This window comes from Durio zibethinus, chromosome 1, assembly GCF_047325235.1.
Source record: "Durio zibethinus cultivar Kanyao isolate XHJ-2024 chromosome 1, ASM4732523v1, whole genome shotgun sequence".
NCBI classification, from domain to species: Eukaryota; Viridiplantae; Streptophyta; class Magnoliopsida; order Malvales; family Malvaceae; genus Durio; species Durio zibethinus.
In genome coordinates this window covers 38,250,793-38,271,979 of record NC_143162.1, presented here as the reverse complement: position 1 = coordinate 38,271,979, position 21,187 = coordinate 38,250,793, and the positions used below count along the sequence as shown (strand labels likewise).

The 21,187-nt window shown below is 32.7% G+C and overlaps 2 protein-coding genes across 6 annotated transcripts; both read left to right on the top strand.

Moving 5' to 3' along the window:
- Window positions 1-1,530: 1,530 nt before the first annotated feature.
- On the top strand, window positions 1,531-6,277 carry LOC111312914 (putative serine/threonine-protein kinase PBL21). 4 transcript variants are annotated; one of them, XM_022913648.2, is made up of 7 exons: window positions 1,531-2,311; window positions 2,536-2,699; window positions 2,862-3,051; window positions 3,815-4,206; window positions 4,593-4,952; window positions 5,258-5,342; window positions 6,026-6,277. In XM_022913648.2, exons 1-5 carry the CDS (start codon window positions 2,212-2,214, stop codon window positions 4,890-4,892), a joined length of 1,146 nt encoding a protein of 381 aa, XP_022769383.1. In that variant the 5' UTR covers window positions 1,531-2,211; the 3' UTR covers window positions 4,893-4,952; window positions 5,258-5,342; window positions 6,026-6,277. The 4 variants fall into 4 exon arrangements, with proteins under 4 accessions (XP_022769383.1, XP_022769387.1, XP_022769384.1 ...); XM_022913652.2 differs by having other exon boundaries at window positions 1,719-2,311; window positions 5,270-5,342; window positions 6,050-6,277; XM_022913649.2 differs by having other exon boundaries at window positions 2,067-2,311; window positions 5,270-5,342.
- A 2,631-nt stretch (window positions 6,278-8,908) lies between these two features.
- On the top strand, window positions 8,909-12,280 carry LOC111312913 (putative serine/threonine-protein kinase PIX13). 2 transcript variants are annotated; one of them, XM_089741402.1, is made up of 6 exons: window positions 8,909-9,237; window positions 9,410-9,762; window positions 10,231-10,366; window positions 10,504-10,640; window positions 10,972-11,095; window positions 11,570-12,280. In XM_089741402.1, the coding sequence occupies exons 1-6, from the start codon at window positions 9,171-9,173 to the stop codon at window positions 12,046-12,048; spliced, it is 1,296 nt and encodes a 431-aa protein (XP_089597528.1). In that variant the 5' UTR covers window positions 8,909-9,170; the 3' UTR covers window positions 12,049-12,280. The 2 variants fall into 2 exon arrangements, with proteins under 2 accessions (XP_089597528.1, XP_022769381.2); XM_022913646.2 differs by having other exon boundaries at window positions 8,910-9,237; window positions 10,501-10,640.
- The last annotated feature ends 8,907 nt before the right edge of the window (window positions 12,281-21,187 follow it).

Below are 21,187 nucleotides of genomic sequence, written 5' to 3'. Positions count from 1 at the left end.
CACTTATTTGGATTTATGTAAACGCCGTCTGTTTTATTTCCTTCCTCTGCTCCATTATTCATGCAAATGAGAGGAAAAAAGTGAGAATAACCATTTGACGCAATTGCTTTGCTCCGGAACCCAATAGATTGGACTTTAGACTTTGGACAGCTGTTGGTTTTTTCTTTATTTATGGCCTTTTTAGCTCAAAGGCCTTCGGCTTCGTTCAACACTACTTAATCCGTCGCTTGATAATGATGTCACAAATCCCCCAATTTTACTCTTTGCTATTCTTTATTTTTTGTTATAATAAATATACATTTTTAGACCTAGTGAGTGTATTCTTTTGGGGGGAAGACACTTTAGACTTAGTTCCATTGATTAATTATTTTTTTTCTGCAAGGAAAAAGTGAAAGAGAAAGTTCCATTAATCTTGCTAAATACGAGTTAATAGGATCTGAAAGTAGTAGTATAAAATTTTATTTTATTTTTTTGTAATTATTGCAGGCACGAAATAATCAACGCTCCCATGTGATTTTGAGTGAGATTGGAAATTAATACATGGAGAACTTTTGTCTCATTTAGAAACATCACTTGGACATGATGCAGTTTTTTTTTTTTTTTTTTTTTATCGAAGGACTTTTTGGGTTGCTGGATATGGATTTGATGATGGTTGGGACCAGCATAAGAGAAAAAACTGTCGAGGGGTGCTCAAGTTGGGATTTCTGGACGCATTTAAATCAGCAATATATGAGAGATGGAGATGAAAAGGGCAGAGACAGTTACATATATAAAAATTTAGAGTAATATGGCTTAGGTTTCCATGCTCTATTCTCATAGTATTTTTTTTTGTCAAATATGGTCGACCCGGCTAGCCGATATGGTCAACTATGAGTGTCCTTTCTCTGATTAACGTTCCATGCTTTGTTCGAATAGATGGTGTCTCTATTCTGGTGCCACTTGTGTAGTCTTATGGTGATGAACCTCGCGAGTTAAGCTTATCTTGAGCCTTAGGCCTAAGCTGGGAACGGGCATAACACTTAACAAAAGTAATGAGTTTCTAAAGTTCCTAAAACTGACAAACCCAACTCAACCCAACCCAAAACCAACAGTTAAAACTGAGATATTCCGACGGGGACAATCTATTTCTTCCAAACCCCACAAAGTGCTCCGTTTAATTTGTCCGAAATTTCTCGTTTAAGCGGTCAAAACACTTACGAAGGAGGGCCGTTTCCTTATTGCAAAACGCGTAACGGTCCCATCCCATCATGGGTAATGAACAGTGATCAGTTCATCTCTGCACTCTTCATTGTCAAAAGCCGTAAGAAGGGGAGGGAAGGAATGGCAAAATGGTAAAATCTGGCCACGGGCCACCCACGCCACGAGAGGCGCAAGCAAAACGTTGAAACGTGGCAAGAGAATCAGAGCGAGAAGGATAGAGATTGTCGCCTGCAACAATAATGCAGCGACGTTAAACCCAAACCAAACAGGTCCACTCTCACTCTCTCTCCAACCCTTTTTCTTATCTTTTGTTTTCCCTAAACAAAAATTAACATTAAAAAGTAAAATCAAACAGAAAGGCAAGGAAACCTAATTACTGTTTGCCGCTAAATCTGGCGCTTAATTCCCTTCTCTCACACTAAATTTGGCGCATTATTGCAACACTCGACCTCATCTTCTTTTCTCTTTTTTACCCTTCCCGTTGTTCTAATCTCTTTCTTCTCTGCCCTTGTGAAACTGTAGTTGTAGTAATTTTCTTGTTCCATTATTAAAATTTTTATTTGCTTTACTTCTTTTTATTATTAATTTTCGTGATTTGCAAGATTTTGTTATTTTAAATTGGTTGAATTTTGGAGGTTAGTCTTTTTTTGGTCCGTTTTATACAGAGATTTCAGTTATTGCGGCGCGTCTTGCTGATTAGGATCTGAAAGGCATTACGCTGCGCAAAGAGCTGGTCCTTTGTTTGCAGAGAAGAGGAGAAGAGAAGAGAAGAGAAGAGAGTTTCTTCTCTCTTCTATTCTCTGCTGCTAGGCTTTAGGATTGCTTCTGTTTTCTTTTTCTCTTTAAAAAAAAATTTCTTTTACATGTCGAAAGGTGGATTTGGTTTAATGAAAGAAACAATGGGAGATTTTGGTTGATAAATTATAATTAGGCGTGGTTTGGGAGTGTTCAAATTTTGTTGTTTAATTGCAATAATTATGTCTGGGGAGGGGGAGATTAAGCAGAAAGAGGATGAGTTGTTTTCCTTGCACAAAGCCTCGTTCTAAGGATAGAAGGATCGACATTGATAATGGAAGTCGAACTAATTCTCGCCATTCCGCTGATTCCTCAGGTTTTTTTTTTTTTTTGTATAATTTGCTTATCTGTTAAATTCTTCTTAAAAAAAAAAAACTAGTTTCTTAGAGAGCAAAGGCAAGTCCAGACGGTATTGCTGAGGATTTTGACCCCAAATTTCTTGGAAAGCTCCTTTTTTTTTTTTTTACTGTGGATTTGATTGTCTTGGGCTCTTGGCTGATGCTAATCCTTTCCTTTTTTTATTTAAAATTTTTGGTACAGAGCATAAAAAAGGAAGTGATCAAGGAAAAGGCACCAAGGGCAGTGGGGCACGAAGTGTCACATTTCGAGAGTTGGCAACAGCAACAAGGAATTTTAGAGAAACCAATTTGATTGAGGAAGGAGGATTTGGAAGAGTTTTCAAAGGTCGATTGGAAACAGGGGAGGCAAGTTGCTTCATTTCACTTTTCCTTTTCTTTGTCTGCCTTAATTATTTAAATTGTTTAAAATTCAAATTTTATGTATCTCTTGGCATATTTCCAAAATCTGTTGTCTGTTTTACCTGTAACTTTTAAAATTGACTTGGATCATTTGATTTTTGTAACCAGATTGTTGCCGTTAAACAACTTAATCATGACAATCTTCAGGGCTACCAGGAATTTATTGTTGAGGTTCTTATGCTGAGCCTGTTACATCATGTTAATCTGGTCACCTTGATTGGCTATTGCACTGCTGGAGATCAGAGGCTCTTGGTTTATGAATACATGCCAATGGGCAGCTTGGAAGATCATCTTTTTGGTAATTTATATTAAGTCCAGACTGCAAAACTCTATTAAATATGTAATCCTTTTACTTCCACATTATCTATTGTTTCTTGTTTCCCTTCCTAGTGTCCCTCAATATGTTTGTAGACCTTTGCTTTACTATATATCCTTAGGGCATGGTGTACTTTAATAATGCAGAATTCTAGTTTTCATGAAGGTTTTTGCTGTCAGGAGAAATTCAAATTAATTAATTTTTGCCTACCTGTATTCTTATTTGATTCTTGGGCATTAGGTACTGTTTTAGGCATTTGATCCTTTTGATCCATGAATTCCCTCTTGTTAGATGAATTAACCACAACCAATTTTAATATTTATTCTTGAAGCAAGATTTCAGAACATCTTAAGCTGTATAATAGCCTTAGAATTTGTGCTTTGCACGGCTATGCATCACACGATCATCATTAAATGAGCTGATAAATGATTTGCATTTGCTTGCTGGAGTGGTGTTCATATTCACTATTAATACGCCTAGCACTTGGAAATGTAAATATTTAAAATTTGGCACCAAGTGGGATGTGTTTCACCTTGTTTTATCCCATTGTATTCTCACTTGGATGTTGGGTCTTGTATGACTTTTTTTTCTTTTGAATTATGGTAATGTACCATTTTATTCATATGATTTCAAATAGTGTTAATCAGACCATTCTTGAACGTAAAGGGACTATTTCAGATGGTTGTGTGTGAATATTGTAACTCTTCATTATATCTCAAGTGCCACGAATCAAATTTGTTTTCAGATCTAGAACCTGGTCAAGAGCCTCTGAATTGGAATAAACGGATAAAGATTGCTGTTGGTGCTGCTAGAGGAATCGAATATCTACATTGCAAGGCCAATCCACCAGTCATTTATCGTGACTTGAAGTCTGCAAATATTTTGCTGGATAATGATTTCAACCCAAAACTCTCAGATTTTGGCTTAGCAAAATTGGGCCCTGTGGATGACAATACTCATGTTTCAACCAGGGTAATGGGGACATATGGATATTGTGCCCCAGAGTACGCCATGAGTGGCAAATTAACTCTTAAGTCTGACATATATAGATTTGGCGTGGTGCTATTGGAGTTGATAACTGGACGGAAGGCAATAGATACTAATAAGAAGCGTGTAGAGCAGAACTTGGTTTCATGGGTAAATTAACCTTTTATTTATTTCTTTATCTTTTTTCCCTTTAGTGTTTTACTATGATTCACTTTGACTTCTTTCATTTCTTTTACACCTCCCTCTCCTTCATTCTAAGAGGCTGTATCTCATACTCTTTCTCTCACACCGTCTCTTGCAACCTGGGCTTTGCTTGGCTTTCTAAAGTTCTTTCTGTGCTATATAATTTACATGTTTTGCTGATTCCAAGTGTTAGTGCATTGCTTTTTTTTGTCTTTAATCTGAACTTGCTGTCATAGTCCCTTTAGACCTGTAGAATATCTTCAGTCTTTAATAAGTAACAATAAATAGTGGAATTTATATTCTATCACTAAATTCTAATGTGTTTCTTTTTTAATTCTTTTTGTGTGTTGCAGTCCCGTCCATTTTTAAAAGACCAGAAGAAGTTTGGCCTATTGGTTGATCCTGTAATTCGAGGATGTTATCCTCGCCGTTGCTTGAACTATGCAATTGCAATTACTACTATGTGTCTCAATGAAGAAGCCAATTTTCACCCACTTATTGGTGATATTGTTGTTGCACTTGAATATTTAGCTTCTCAGGGTCAAAATTGGAGCCCTAAATCACGTAATGTTGAAGTCTGCAGTTCCTCGCAATCCTCACCGATGCAACCAGAGAAAGGTTTCCTTCGTCAATCTAATTCCAGAAAGGTTTGACCGCTGTTTGAAGTTGAAGTTGAAGTTGTTCCATAAGAGCTGTCAAGAAACTTTGATCATGTAAGATACAACTCATTTTTATTGGAGATTTTAGCTTAATTTAGAATGCTCTCTTCTGCATTTTGCTTCTCTTCTTTTTCGTTGTTATGAGAATCAAACAAAACTTATTTTTATTCCTTTTCATATGGTCTTTTGAGCATCATGTTCTGAAAAATAGTAGAGAGCTGACTTTGATTCCTTTAGATCCTTTTTTTTTTCTCTTTGATAAATGGTGTTTTACAGTTTTAACATTTTATTCCTTTGCTTTAATCAGACAGAAAAGAATGATAGAATCATCATTCTTGGACTGATTTGGATTTTCCCAGAATTTGCTGCAGGTTGTTACCTCATCTAGCATAGAAGGAAGACTTGCCAAATTCCATATACACCAACAAATGAGTACATATATGGGTATGTATGTGTGTGTGTGTATATATATATATGTATGGCATTTCTTTCGTGAAAACATGGTAGAACCCTCAAAGTTATTGCATTGTGGGAAAAGCAACATCAACCCTTGTCAGCTTTGTTTAGAACTCTCTATTGAATGCACAAGCTTTCTGGTACCTAGATGAACTCTGTTTTGGTATGTCTTTTTAAATTTCTTTTTCTTCTTTGTGTAAATTGAAATATACTTAATATATATATATATATATATATGCAGTTCTCATATTAATTCTAGATCAGTGTTTTGTCTCATTCCTGCACCCCACTTACATTGGAGTTTGGCCATTCAGTTTTGGATTCAATCCGGGAATATTATATGGTCACATGGATGTTGAGGGATATTATTGGAGATTTGTTTTTTAACTATTGTTATTTTCTTTATTTATTATAATTAATATTTATTAAGAGTTATTTTATTAGTGGGTCTTTTAGGGTTGTAGAGTTTTAGCATAAATGTTGCTTTGTTAGAGTTCTTAAGAGGCTAAGAAACTAAGACGTTGAGATGTTTAGAAAGATTGAATGTGGCTTATTTATAGGGAGTGTGGCTCTAAGAATGCCAGTGAAATCCAATTGGGGTAAATAAAAATGGTGTATTTATGTGGTAGCCTAGCCTCCATTAAAAGTGATGTTTTTTGTGATTACAACAGATATTCCTCTTCGTTCTTGTGAAGGTACCAGCGTTGTCGAATCATCTGCAGTCGGAAAAGAGCCAAGGGGATTACTTTGGTCTCATCCTTGTTTCTGGTAAAAAGTAAAGTGTGACTATTTGTATTTAAGCAGCAAAATTTTCCTGTACATACATAAAGCAGATAAATCTTTGAAAGTATAATCTGTACAGTTTTTATCATCAGAAGTTGTCTTACACTGTATTAAAAATTATATTGGAACTTATATCCTAATGTTCTCCTCGCATATTCTTTCATAGAATTTTGTTTTTTTTTTCTTTTTACCCATGTCCTTAAAGTTCCTAAAAATTCGACCGGAAACATAACTAAGATAGAAATCAGATACTCGTGCTTTCTGATTTGAGTACCGATCAAGAAAATGTCACACGTGAGATATGCGCCTTGGTCCTTGGGGTTCTGGCTACGGGTTTCAATGGTGTTTGACAATTGAAACGTTTAAAAAGTCTAATGGTAAGTTGCCGACCAACTTGAAGAGGTAGGTTCATTACCAATCAGTTGTCTGTCAAGAGTCAAGATCAAACCCAGGAAAAAAACTGAACAGCTAGCATGCATTTTGAAAAATTAAAATTTAGCAAAATTGTAGACGTCAAAAAGGCTTATTGTACTGATAAGTTTGGCAATTTTGTCTTTATCTTTTGGTGGAAGGATCGTTGAATCTCTCTCATTGAAAAACTGCCTCCAATTTACAGTCCTTATATTCAATGAAAATGGACCCTCATTTAATCTTCTTCTTTTCTGTAGTTCTGTGAACAGCGAACGTCATTTCTACATTGCTTAGTCACCTCGAAACTTTCTTAAGCGGCTATCAAAGTAACATAATCCATGTCGAAGGAAGCAAAAGCTATCATGCACTGCAGATGGTTCCCTAATTCCCTTCCGTCTCCATTGTAACCCTAAAGTTTAATTTGTAATTACAGGCCGGCTGTACAAACTGGATATCCCATCCAATCCTATAACTTGGCCGAGCAAAACAAATTCCTTTGTCATGATAGCCGGATGTGACTGTTGTCTATTAGTTAAACCAAAATTCAACTCCTTTTAGATGCATAATTTCAAATTTTTTTTATTGTTAATGATAATTACAAAGCCTGGGTTGTCTATGATTTAAGAGGCTTATGTTTCCCTGTCAATGGGTGCAGCAGCTAAAGATAATTAAGAATTGGGGTCAGTGTAATTTTATATTTATATATTAGATGTCCCAATCCTCTATTTCTGTACTCCAAGTTCTAGTTTTTATTGTCAACAAGTAGGTAGCCATGTCAATTGTCATTCCATATGATGAATTCTATGGCATTAGATTGGCGTGCATTTCGCTCCTTATACTTGTTCCTCTTTCTAGCTACCCTTATCATGTTGATGTGATTATACATCTATATCTATATAAAATTAAATTACAAATGTAATCCTAACTGCATTTTCAAACCCTTTTCTGACACTACTAAAGTTTCGAACCCTTGACTACCGTAAATTTAAAGAACCGTGACTTAAGTCTAGTCTCTGAAATATTATTTACAGTGCGTATATATTTACAAATTTCACATGAAATTATTCACATTCTTTACAACTCTAAAACGAAATGTCAATGGAGGCCAAATGAAGGAGAAATGTATGTGGATTACCCACAAAATTAAATAGTCAGAAATAGTATACCTGTGAAAATGAGAAGGAAAAAGAAAAAAACAAGCAAAAAACTAAAAGAAAGCCCTGGATCACATATATTTCAACCCTGCTCACCTGAAAGAGGCTGATGAATTATGTACATTAAGATCATTATGTAGCAATTTGATGATACTTTTCTAGTATTCCAATTGTATATGGCGAGTAACCGAGTATTTTGGTTTATGGGAACAATCATTGGAGTTTTTTAAGTATCGGAATTACCCTTTTTTACTACAATAATATACATTATGACCTGCACGTAGCTAGACGAACTTAGAATTTAATTTACTACATAATAATACTAATTAAGAAACAAAGCTTGAATTAGTCTAGTGAGACCTGGTCATGGATTGTGGATACCGTGTCCCAAGTGTTGTTGCTTTTCTTGCTTACTCGTATGAAATGGCGACCCAGATTTAGATTTAGAATTGCAACGTGTATTTGAAAAGCTAGCTGGCTATATGTCGACTTATTGCTTTCCTGTTTATCTATTTGTTAATTATAGTCGTTAACAAGAAAAAAGGGCACCCATTTTTGAGAAAAAAGATGATATCAATATCAGTAATCAGAGGATCATTCATTTGTTAATTGCTTGCGGCCTTTTTGCTATATGCATGCCTTGTTACTTAATACTGATTAAGTATAAAGGTCCAATATTGGCAGTTTTCGTCTTTCATCAATTGCTAAAAGTCAGTTTAATCATTGGGCCATTGCCAGAAATGATGTGTAAAAATTGAACCATGCGAGGTCCTAAAAACCCTATATGAAACCAACCAAGTATATAAGGTTTTCTTCCAAGTGCATGAACTTTTTCTTTTTTTGTTTTTTGTCTGAACTTTGAATTAGTCTGTCTTTTTCACATTTCATGTTATGACAATGAAATTCATATTATTCATATATATATATATATATATATATATATATATATATATCGATATGATGCAAGTTGAATGAGCCAATGATAGGGCCCAGAAGTTCAAGGCTTCAGGGACGCTGCCGTTGACTTTCTTAATTGGTGTAATATCTCTTCATTTTAATATTCCTGCTCAAAAAACTTAATTTATGATTAAAAAGAGAAAGAAAAATAAATTTTTGTTCACATTTTACACTTTCTTGGCTTCAATTATATATTTAGCACAATTTTAAAGGCAAGAAAAGAGTATAAAAAGGGGGTTTGGAATGAAAACGAGAATAAGAAGAAGCGACACAAAGAAAGAGAGAGGGGAGAGGATTTATTATTTGAGAGAAAAACAAGATAAAAGTCCGAGCGACAAGTCTCTATTACTATTGTCCTGCTAGACCCAAGCGGGTTGTTTCCTCGCACTTTCTTCTCTCCTTCCCCGAACCTGGAAAACCTTAAAAAGTCAACATCAATATCTTCATCTAAGTATATAGCCTATTCAATCCAAAACAAATTGAAAGTGCAAAAGACAAGGAGTTATCGGATATGGGAAACTGCTTTGGAACTCAGGTTGATCATCATAGCCAATGCCCCACAAAACCCTCTAGCCCAGGTACGCATTCCCTGAAACTTTCTTTGGAATTTCCAGCAGGACCCCCGACAATTTTCTCGTTTAAGAAACTTTTGCCAGTAGTTTTTTAGACAACTGATCAGAAAATATATGAAAAACAAGATATGTCTGAAGCTATCTGTTTTCTTATGTGATTGATTACGCACATATGCAGAAGAAACGAAAAAACTGCAAGACAGCAAACAAAATGGACTGCCACCTGCAAGAAACAACGAGAGCGCTGGAGATCACGGGACTTCCAGGGAAGGAAGAAGCAGGGAGCAAGAGACAGTGCCCGCAAGTGGAAAGATTGTCAGCGCCACCTTAAAAATATTCACTTTAGCTGAACTCAAGGCATCCACCAGAAATTTCAGGCCTGATACGGTGCTAGGGGAGGGAGGTTTTGGTAGAGTCTTCAAGGGTTGGGTTGACGAGAAAACCTACGCTCCTTCAAAGGTTGGCGTTGGCATGGCTGTTGCCGTCAAGAAATCAAGTCCAGATAGCTCTCAAGGCTTGCAGGAATGGCAGGTATATTAATTAAAGTAAATTAATTTCAATTCTACTACCATCTCGGGAATGTTTCAAAATTTTCATTAAGATTTTAGAGTGGTGAGTTATTCCAATTTAACTTTGATAGTATAAACACCGGCCAGTACGGAGAATTAAAAGTGGTATTTTTTTTCAACTATACGGCGCCGTATATGTATACTTTTCTATATTTATTTTCTGGCCACAGCCCACTATGAAAACATTGTGGAAATTAAATTATAATTTGCCCTCATTTTTCTTCCAGTTGACTTAACCAAGATAACAATCCTGAATAATTTTCTTTGGAACCTATCATATGGGTGGAGAACTATTGTTTTTACGTATACATAACACTTAGTTTTTACCTATAGAAATGATCGATTTTCAACAGTCATCGTTTCAGTTGCATATATATGCATGATCCCATGCTGAACGTTGATATTGTGAATGATTAATTTGTGAGGTCAGGCAGAGGTTAAATTCTTGGGCAAGTTCTGCCATCCGAATCTCGTAAAGCTCTTGGGATACTGTTGGGAGGAGAACCAGTTCCTACTTGTCTATGAATACATGCAAAAGGGAAGCTTGGAAAACCACCTCTTCAGAAGTAAGTAATTAAGGAACACACCATGTCTTAAACTAGCTAGTTTTCGTCGGAATCTTGCTTCTTTTTATTTTGAGAGATTGGAGAAACTTAAGCGGTTTTATTAACTCAATGCCATTATATATATCATTCTACAGCAGGAGGAGCAGAACCTCTTACATGGGAAACGCGGCTTAAAATAGCCATCGGGGCTGCTCAAGGCTTGGCGTTTTTGCATACATCAGAGAAGAGTGTAATCTACAGAGACTTTAAAGCCTCAAATATTTTGCTGGATGGGGTAAAAGCTCCCCCTCCCTACATTTTTTATTGCTTAATTTTGAGTGTGTACTCATCTATCATATTCCCAGCAGTATAAATATATATATATATATATATGAAGAGAGACAAATTTACATTAATATAATTCTTATATTTTTTTTTGAATTGTTAAATTAAAATTAAATTCATGACTCATTTGAACTAATATAATATTTAAATTTAATAATTTTAATTTAAAATTTCAAAAAAATATATAAGAGCTACACGATATATATATATATATATATATATATGATGTAGTGTAAGCTTCCTATCAAACAAGTTCATTGCCTTACAATTTTGTTTGCCAGGCCTACAATGCAAAACTTTCAGACTTCGGGTTGGCAAAGTTGGGTCCAATAAATGGAAACTCGCATGTAACCACGAGGGTTGTGGGCACTTATGGTTATGCAGCTCCTGAATATGTCGCCACAGGTAATTAATTAGCAATCGATTCCTTTACATAGACAGACGTTTCTATTCCAAACTCCCCAGTCCCTCCCCTAATATTGTCATATAGCACTAAGTATATACTTTTTCCCTTTCGCCAATGGGGGTAGAGCCCTCCAGAAGATAATACTAAAGAGTAAGATAGAGATGGTTCAAACTTCAAACCTCTAAAAGTGGAATACACGAATACTCAACTTAAAGCTGAAATGATTATTCCATTATCCAATGTGCTACTAGTCCACTAGTAATATTAATTTAGTGGGTCTTTAACTAACTTGAATGTTTCTGAGTGGGTTCAATTAGTATATAATTAGCCTATTATAGATTTCATTTTAAAACAATTGTGTGATGAAACTTGTAAAACTATCATCTTTCATTTTTCTGATTAGAATTTACGATCAAGAAGAGGGAAAAAGAAACACGAAAGACTGACATCTTATGCACACAAATTAATTTTAGGTCATTTGTATGTGAAAAGTGATGTATATGGTTTCGGAGTTGTGCTGTTGGAGATGTTAACGGGCCTAAGGGCCCTGGATACAAATCGTCCCAGCCGTGAGCACAATTTGGTGGAATGGGCCAAACATTCACTGACAGAGAAGAGAAAGCTCAAGAAAATAATGGACCGCAGGCTAGTAGAGCAATACCCACTCAAAGCTGCATTGCAAGCAGGCGAGCTTATTGTAAAGTGTCTGGAATCTGATCCCAAAAATCGTCCATCCATGGAAGAGGTGTTGGAGACGTTGCAAAAGATCAGTGCCATCAATGAAAAGCCTAAAGAGAGTAAAGCTAGCACATCTCAGCAAAAGTCTAAGCGCCAAGAGGAACAACAATGCCATCGGAACAACCATCGGTCTCCGGTTCATTCTAGGCACGGTGGTGCTGGCACTGGAACACGAAATAATCAACGCTCTTCCATAGCTAGGTCACACCGATAATTACAGTTCCAGAGATGTGCATGTGACATATTGTTATTATTCCCAGTCATGTAAGCTTAATTTCATAAAAAATTTTCCACTATTTTTTTGTAACTCTCTTTGGACTCATAGGCAGCTTAAGAATATGTATAATACATTACAGGTGTTACTTGAGGCCTAGTTTTATGCCAAAATCAAGAGCCTTTCTCTTTGTAACTTTATAATAATTAATCACAATGACAAATTTCCTGCCTTTAATCTCCAGGCAAACAATCACAGTTATTGGGCCTTACGCATCAGGGATTTACTTAATAACCGAAAAAAAAAAGTTTTGGATTATAAAGTTTGCGCATGTTCTGGGATTATTAAATTCTAAATATTATATAGTGATAAATGAAATATTAAGTTTAATGGCCATGGTCATTCAGTTGAAAAGCTGAAAGTGTGAATAGATTATACCAGGTGATTTCAACCCAATTATGATTAAAAGAGGTTAATCACAGTTTAGGAATATGATTCCACATGCTGCACGCTTTCCATTGCTGACCAACTTTTTAGAAGAATACTTTTATATGTGATCCGATGCCTATGGACTGTACATGAAGTTTGAAAGATATGGGTTGATATGATCGTCGTAGTGGGCTGGCTGATGGGGACCCATTAGTGGTAACTTAATACTGGCAGCACTGGGCGGCGCATTTCGTACTAATCATGATAATTTAATGAAGAATTGATGGCCCCATATATTATATTTAGAACGTAAGATTCCACCCCCCCCCCCACTGTTTTATCTGTAGTTTTCACCCCTCCTTCTGCGCTGAACTTTCATTACATAGGCGTGGCAGTTGTTCAGCATTCTCAGCAGGGAAACTTAGATTGTTTTGATTGGGTTCAGACTTCTAGGAGGCTTGTTCATATAGAAAAAGAAAGAATGAAATAATTGAACTTAAATTCCTAATCGAAGCCTTGAAGCTATGTAGCTCATAAAAGGATGTTGAAGTTACCCGAGAAATGAAGTATGCTTTTTAACAGAAACTTCTCCTTCCATTTATCTTGTTGGGAGAGGGATTAAAACTGTTTACTGACATTTTACATTTTCATGCTTGCATATCATTACATTTACATCAATTACCTATTGTTTATGCATATTTTAAATACAATCTTTCATGATCACTCTAAGTTTAATTTTGGAACTGCCATAATATTTCATGAAATGGATAGCATCTTTATCAGACAATTCAGTCAAATGTATCATCATAAAAACGTTTCTTCAAATGAGTTTTATTTTTCATAACTGTAAATTAAATGATGAGCCCAAAAACATGAAAGCATTTACATTATGTTATGCTTTTTGGGTTTCGACAGAAACAATCATCGATGTGTAAGGACAGTTTGGACATTCAAGAATCAAGAAATAAATCACTGTGAAATAGCTTTGAGCACCAGAAACACACTTTTTGTATTGACAGCAGGCGCATCCCTTCCCATCCATCACAAAAACTTTTGAGCCCAGTTCTTGGATCTCTAGAAACTGCATTATGCAGAGTTCTGCAGAAAAAAAACACATGATCTACACTTAACTCTCTAAAGACCACACCACATCATCCATCCCTACCTACCTAGACAAACAATCAATTATTAGGTCAGCTTCATACTAGGCCTTAACCTTTGCACTCTTTCTGATAGCACGCTTTACCGATCCAGATTAATTCCAGACCTAAATTTTTATGGGAATGGGACCATACCAATTTTAGTACTACTACTTATTTACTTTAATGTGACTTGATCAACAGTTTGGGCTCCGTATGAACAAAACTCAATACTAGTATTTCCTTGTGAGGAAAAAAAAGGCATAATAGAGATTGTATATAACCTTCCTCGTGTATATATATGGCTATGTAAGCAAAAATTGCAAAAGCAATTTGACCATTTGGCTCAAATCAATTGAATGTTAATTATACACCATGTCTTGCTAATTATTTTATTATTATATCCTTCTTATTTCTTAGAAATCAACTTGAATGCAATCATCAACAATGGGACAAAGATTAAGAGATATAAATTGTCAAAATCAGGGAGGAACCATTTTCTAGGCATGTTTCAACTTTCAACGCTACCAAAAGGCAAAAGCGGAACTGATTAAGGTGATCATCAAGTGGACTGCAAAGGAGCTGAACGCTTGAAAACGAAGGAAGGCTGCTGTCGCTCTTGAGAGGGAGAGCCTGCTTCTCCTGATTCATAACATCCAACCGCGATGGACGGGGCGCTATATTTTCGGCAGAGACCTGGATCTAACCCTGGGCCCCTTTAGTGAAGATTAATGGACCACATTTGCTGGGACATTTTTTCACCAAAAACAAACTGGAGTGCTTTCCAGTTTATATTTTTTCAGTTGAAACTAGAGACATATTGAGTAATTTATGAAGTCATATGCATTGAATTGAGCCATTTATTTCTTCTTCTTCTTTTCGGCCTAAATATCAAGAATCAAAATTTTAGATTTTCTAATGAGATGGTGGATGACATAGTATTGAATATTAGGTACGCTCGCTGTTTGGATATCGACCCAAATATGATAGTTTACTTTTGTATTTAGGAACATGCAATGCAAATATGATCATTATTGCATGCAAAATCAGGTAGTTTAGGATGAATTACCGACAATCTTTATTCACATTTGCATGTTAAATTATCATGTCAACATATTTTGAAATTTCTGAATATTTTTATTTTTTTAAAGATTTTGTGATAACCTGTTTTCTTTCTTGTATGTACCCTTTACCTATTTATTACGGCATGCCAGAAAAAAAAAAGTGATAGCGAGAAAGTGAACAAATCATTAAGCTTCAAAAACTAGTAACTGACTGCCAAATGCTAATAGTACATGACCAAACCACTGAAGTGTCGTTTCAAAGTTCCATTGTCCTCAAATTCACGTGGACTTCTCGAGCTAGGTTGCTCGCAGGCCACAAGCACTGGGCCACCAGCACTTCTAAGTCCTCAGGCAGTGCTCACACGCAACGCAATTGACGATCGGCATGGGAATTGGGACAGCCCAAAATAAGCAAAAGAATTATACGTACGTGAATCCACCTGGCAATTAGCACTTTTTGACTTTCCCTGTTTGAAAAGCATACTAATTTTTGTTGGAATCAGCTGCTTTTAACTGTGAGCATGTGAGTTGTTAGGGTATACTACTAATATCTTTTGAACGAGGGAGTGAGCTAAAGACGAAGTAGGCTATCGGAGTCGTCACTCGTTAACCTCCCCATGTCTATGTGGCGTGTGGGTAATTTGCATGATCGAGGCGTGGCGCCGAGGGTGATGATTACGTCAAATGAGTAGCAATCATTACGAAGAATGGGCTATCGAAGTTGCCCCTTGTGTCTGGGTTTTGTTTCTTTCTCTGAGCTGCCGCTGGTGTCCCTGGTGAGTCGTTGTGAATTGTGAGGTCTCGCTGAGGCTCTGGCCCCACGTCTAGAATCTCTTGCTCGAATTCGATGACTCCGCAGGGTCCCCACCGTCGCCCTCAGCATCATTAGTCCCACTCCCCATCGCCCAACTGCTCATTTCCCATTAACTTTGTCTCCTAAATACTGCTACCGGTAGCAAAATGCAGAGATACAAAAGCCTTCTTTCCCTAAAATGCCCACAATCATAGCTATGCCGGTCAAGCCCAGCAGTGCGTTCTTATGATCTGAAATGATGATGATGATATAAGGACTAATTTGACCAAATACTCTTCCGTAGACTGTCCTCAACCACAACCCGGAGCTGGGCCCTGATGCTAGTTACTAACTTACTATTTAATGTGTACATTCAATGAAATGATTTATGGCGGGGTGAACTTAGCCAATGACAATGAGTCATATTTACCCTTCTTTTTTCCCTGCTTTTATAGAAAGAAGGAGAAATGGTTCAGAAGATTAAATAATGTGTAAATGAAAAAGTTGAAACTTCACTAAGGTGCCCCCACAAACGTCATCCACATCCCGAATGCTATAATGCTTCTAAGTTCTGAAATTTTGAGGTCATTGGTTCAATTTTATTTTAGATTTATTTAAATATATATTAATTAATTAATTAAGAATTTTATTTAACATAAAAAATGTTATTTAATCACGATATACAACTCTTACCTCACTTATTGAATAAAGATAAAATAAAAAAATTTTGAGTTCGATCAGTGGGTTCTTTTTTATATATTTATTAACTTTTTTTTTTTAATTTATAACCATCAGAAAGATTTTTAAGGAAATTATTACATAACGATTGACAAGTTTAATACTAATAAATAGTAGTATTTAAGTATTTTAAAAAATTGTGATAAATTCATTGCTTGATAGCCATTAATTGAAATTTGAAGATATATTTTTGTTCAGTTAATTTTTCATGTTTATTATCTTAGCTGATTGATTAAATGTAGTATATATTAATTTTCAAGTCCTGTCTGCAATTTTAACTTTATTATATATATGTATGTTGTTTTTTTTTTTTTTGTGGAAGAGTGCCGTTGAATTGAATAATATACTAGTTGAAAACGACGTTAATTAGTACGTAAAACATTTGATGGGTACATCATTCTGGGGTGAATTAAAGGCTGTTGACGGCAGGTAGGCAAATTACAGGAGAGTGATATAAAATTCTCTCAGCCCAGTGAGTGGTGAAAGAGAAAGACTCTTTTCCGTGGAAACGTAAGGGGGAGGAGAGTCATCCCCGTAATTGTTAACTGTAGCCATCTACGTTATAATAAAGACTAAAATAACAAAAAATTTCTTTATTTTATTATTTTATTTAAATAAATTTATAAATTTTTATTTTTATTTAAATAAATTCTTAACTTTTAATTTATATTTAAATAAACTCTCAATATAAATTAATATTTTATTTAAATAAATATTTATTTATATAAAAATAAAAATAAAATTTTATTTGAATATAATAAAAATATAAATTTTTATTTTAAAAAATAAAAAATTTTGAGACATTTTTTAATATTTTAACCTAATATTAAGCTTAAAGAAAAAAATTGAGTTGCTTAAATTGAAACTAATTAACAAAATGAAAATAGAGAGAGAAGACAACAAATCGTGGAGACGGGTGTGGCTGTTTCAATAACCGTCTGTCTGTTTCCATCCTAGTTTTTCCCAATTTCATATATATATATATATATATATATACGGCTTTGGTTCTAATTAAATTATCGTGACTTTTTCATTATTTTTTAAACATTAATAGTAATTATTTTAAATATTTTAATTAATTAAAATTTTAATATATACTTAAAATTATTTTATTTAAAGTTTTTAAAATATATTTTTTATTTTATTGATAATAAATATAAAATAATAAGAGATCACAATTTAAAAACTTTGATAAAAAATAACAATTTTATTGAGACAAAAGAAATATATTTGTAAGATGTTAAATAATTTTTATATGGCATTTTAAGTCCAACTTGACATATCTAAGACATACTAATAATGATCTTATCTAATATATACAATTTTATTTATGCATATTGTTATAATATATATATATATATTATATAACAATATGCATAAATAAATTTGTTACATAGACGTTTATGTGGATAACTTTATAAATGATATATAAGATAGTTTCTCTTTTTAAAGATAATTTTTTTTAATTATAAATTAAATAATTTTAAAATTATTCAATTTATAATTGAAAATCAAACCAATTTAAATATATATTTTTTTAAATGAAAAATATGAAATATTTATTTTTTTAATAAATAAATTTAGTTGTTTATCAAATAATCTTATTTAAAATTTTATTTAATTATCAAAATCTTTCAAACATGTTTAAAAATTATAAAAATTAAGTTTATCCAAATCTTTTAACAATCTTTTTTATCTTGATTTTAAAAATTATCTTTTTAAAAAATTTACATAACACATTAAAAATCCAAGCAATTTTATGTAAAATTTTGAAAATTCAAAAAAAAAATCAGCTTATATTTTTAAATAATAAGATCATCAAAACTAACATATCCATTTGAATTCTAATTATTAAATTTATAGTTCAAATAAATGCAAACAATTTAATATTATCTTTATCACTTATTATATCTATTTTAAATTTTAAAAAATTAATTTATAAATTATCTATTTAATCATAATTACCACTAAAGAATTATTCTACAAATTTTATACTACAAATATAATGTGTCATACATCAAATATTTTATTTTTTTAGTAACTTTTTTTCAATGTATATTTTATTACTATTGCATTTTTTTTTTTATAATTTTTTCCAATATATATTTTATTATCATTACAGTTTTATTCTTATGAAAAATAAGTTTGTTTGAATTTATATTTTTTATTTTTTCACATATTTTTTAACATTTTTCATATTTTGCATAATAATTTAGTTAGTATTACTAAAGTGAAAGTATGCTAATACTTCTTTTATTATTTAATTTATCATTTAATAATATATTTTTTATTTTTTTAAGAAAGGTATAATTTATTTTTATTTAATTTAATCTTACATGTGATTATAAAAAAATCAAAAGGAAATACATAATTTTTTCTTACTATTTTCAGAAAGTTTATTTTTTAATGATAAATCAATATATATATTTTTGTATATACTATGAGTTTTTAATATTTGAATATAATTAAAAAAAAACTAATATATATTCACATTAAATAAGTAAATTTATTTGTGCATTGCACGGATTATAATTTAATTATTTCATAAAGCAAGTCCAAATAATCTTTTATTAGGATTAAATTGTTTCAAGATGAAGACAAAAATATCAAGATAACCTTTTGACACTTAATTTTACACATGTAATAGAGGTTTAGTGCTCCCTCATCCACTTCTCACCTAAATTCTAAAGCAAAACTACATATTTTTTGTTCTTAATTGGATTGAAACTATGCTTAATATCAAGGGTTTTAATATAAAAATTATTCCATCATATATTGTTCTAAATCTTTTTATCAATTCATCTTTCTATCAAGCGAAACTTTTTTTTTATACTATATATTTACTATACCTTTAATGCGGCACCTTTGTACCAAGTATCACTAAGCTTTATTCAAATTAAATAATTAATTAAAGACAAAAGTTTAATGTGCTAGCCTAGGAATCAATTATTTTTCAAATTTTCATTAACTACATTTATGATATCGGGAATTGATATTTGAGATGTTGAAATTAGCTGCAAACAAAAAAACTCATAAAAAAGACAACTCACAATAAGTTGAATAATAACAGAATATGATTATTGGATTAAAAGGGATAAAAATTCATCACCAATACTATAAACTAAGGGATATAAAAATACCACCCTAAAAATTATAATCAATGATACAAAACAATAAAAATTCACCATTATAAGAAATCCATCTAAGAGATGTAAAACTTGAAAAATAATCTAAAAAATTACTTAAAGATAAAGAAAACTCTATTTTGTAATTTACAAAAAAATAATAAAAAATATATAGACTAGGAACATCCTTCCAAACATGAAAACTTTCAGATTGTATTACTAAAATCATGCATAAAATCATGAGATTTGCATATGAACATAATTTACCCATTTACTCATTAACCTGAGCACAATTCCATTCATATCCATAATCTTATTTTTCAGTTAGTATGAACACAATCTCTTTATTTCAGCTCACTTTATTTATGTGTGAATTTGGACAAAGACTATGCCCATCTTATTTTTGAATAAATTTATCATAGTCTCAACTTAAATTGTATAATGTACAAACACTCTTATATCAATTTAGTTGAGTAGGTGGACAATTTGTACTTTATCACTATCTTATGATTATGATATATAAAATTATAATAAAATAATATTATAAATATAATTTAATTAAATAATATCATTTATTTTATGTTTAATATATACAACGATTAAAATAAAATAATTTATTTATTGATCAAAATTAATTTTTATAAAAATTTTATATAATTTAAATTATCGATGTAATTTTTAAAGATATAATAAGATATATAAATTAATTTTATGAATTAAAAATAATATTTTATTTTAAAAATTAAAATTATTCTATTGATATAAACTATCTCTTTTTTTTTTAATAATTTAATATTTTTATTTAAATACATAGTAAATATATAATAAAATAATTAATATCTTATATTTAAACTAATCGTACGTGTCAACCTCAGATATATACATTCTACACATTCTAGAAGATATTATTCCAAGGCTAATGCTCCTGGCAATGCCATGTATTAGATGCACGTGGCTACAAGATAGTTGCTGCTTTTTCCATACCCAAAACACCTTGATTTTTGTTCACACCGAAGCAAAGGTTTTCCATCTAAAATTTGGAGTTTTTTTTTTCTTCCTTCACGGATAGGAAGTTGATCTAATCAAGAAAATGTATTTTTTTTTAAAGTACAGGGGATTGGGGGAGGGATAGGCTCGAAATAGTCTCGGTGTCCTTCTTTAGTGCTCCTTGATCACTAGGCTAAGAGGAAAGGGGGGCACCAAGGAAATGTTTTGATTTAAGAAATTAATCTCCAAGCTGTTTTGTATCTGGCCTTTTATATTCATCCAGAGATTAGTATTAAGGAAGGAAAACACCTAACCTCCTCAATTGCAAACTAGGAAAAGAAATAATTGGATTGAATAAATAGAAAAACTAATGTCCTAATAAAATTGAAGCGATGGATTAATAATTGGGTCATTTTCGCTCAACAACCTATAGTAGATTCTTTTTGTGCGGTGGTCCACTACCAAAAAATGTACTAAAATGTAAAGCTTCTATGCGCTTCCAAACACCTATTTTTTCTTGTCAGAACCTCGTCGGAATCATACACATAATAGTTAGGGGGCGGCCAGTTCACACATTTTTCCTCTGGGCCCTACCAAATTAAGGCTCATTCCCCAAATCAAATCACTATCACTCCTCATCATTAATGATTATACCCCGTGACTTACCTTCATCGCCTCAATATACTGGTCAATTATTAGTGATTTTCCTTTTAACAAATTAGAACCAACCCGACAAATTCTTTTTTTTTTTATTTTTATAAATATGAAGGTAATTTTGTTTTTATATTTAAAAATTTAGGTGAAGTAAAAATAAATCATTACAAAATCAGCAGTTATGGCAGATCTAACAAAAGATGAACATGA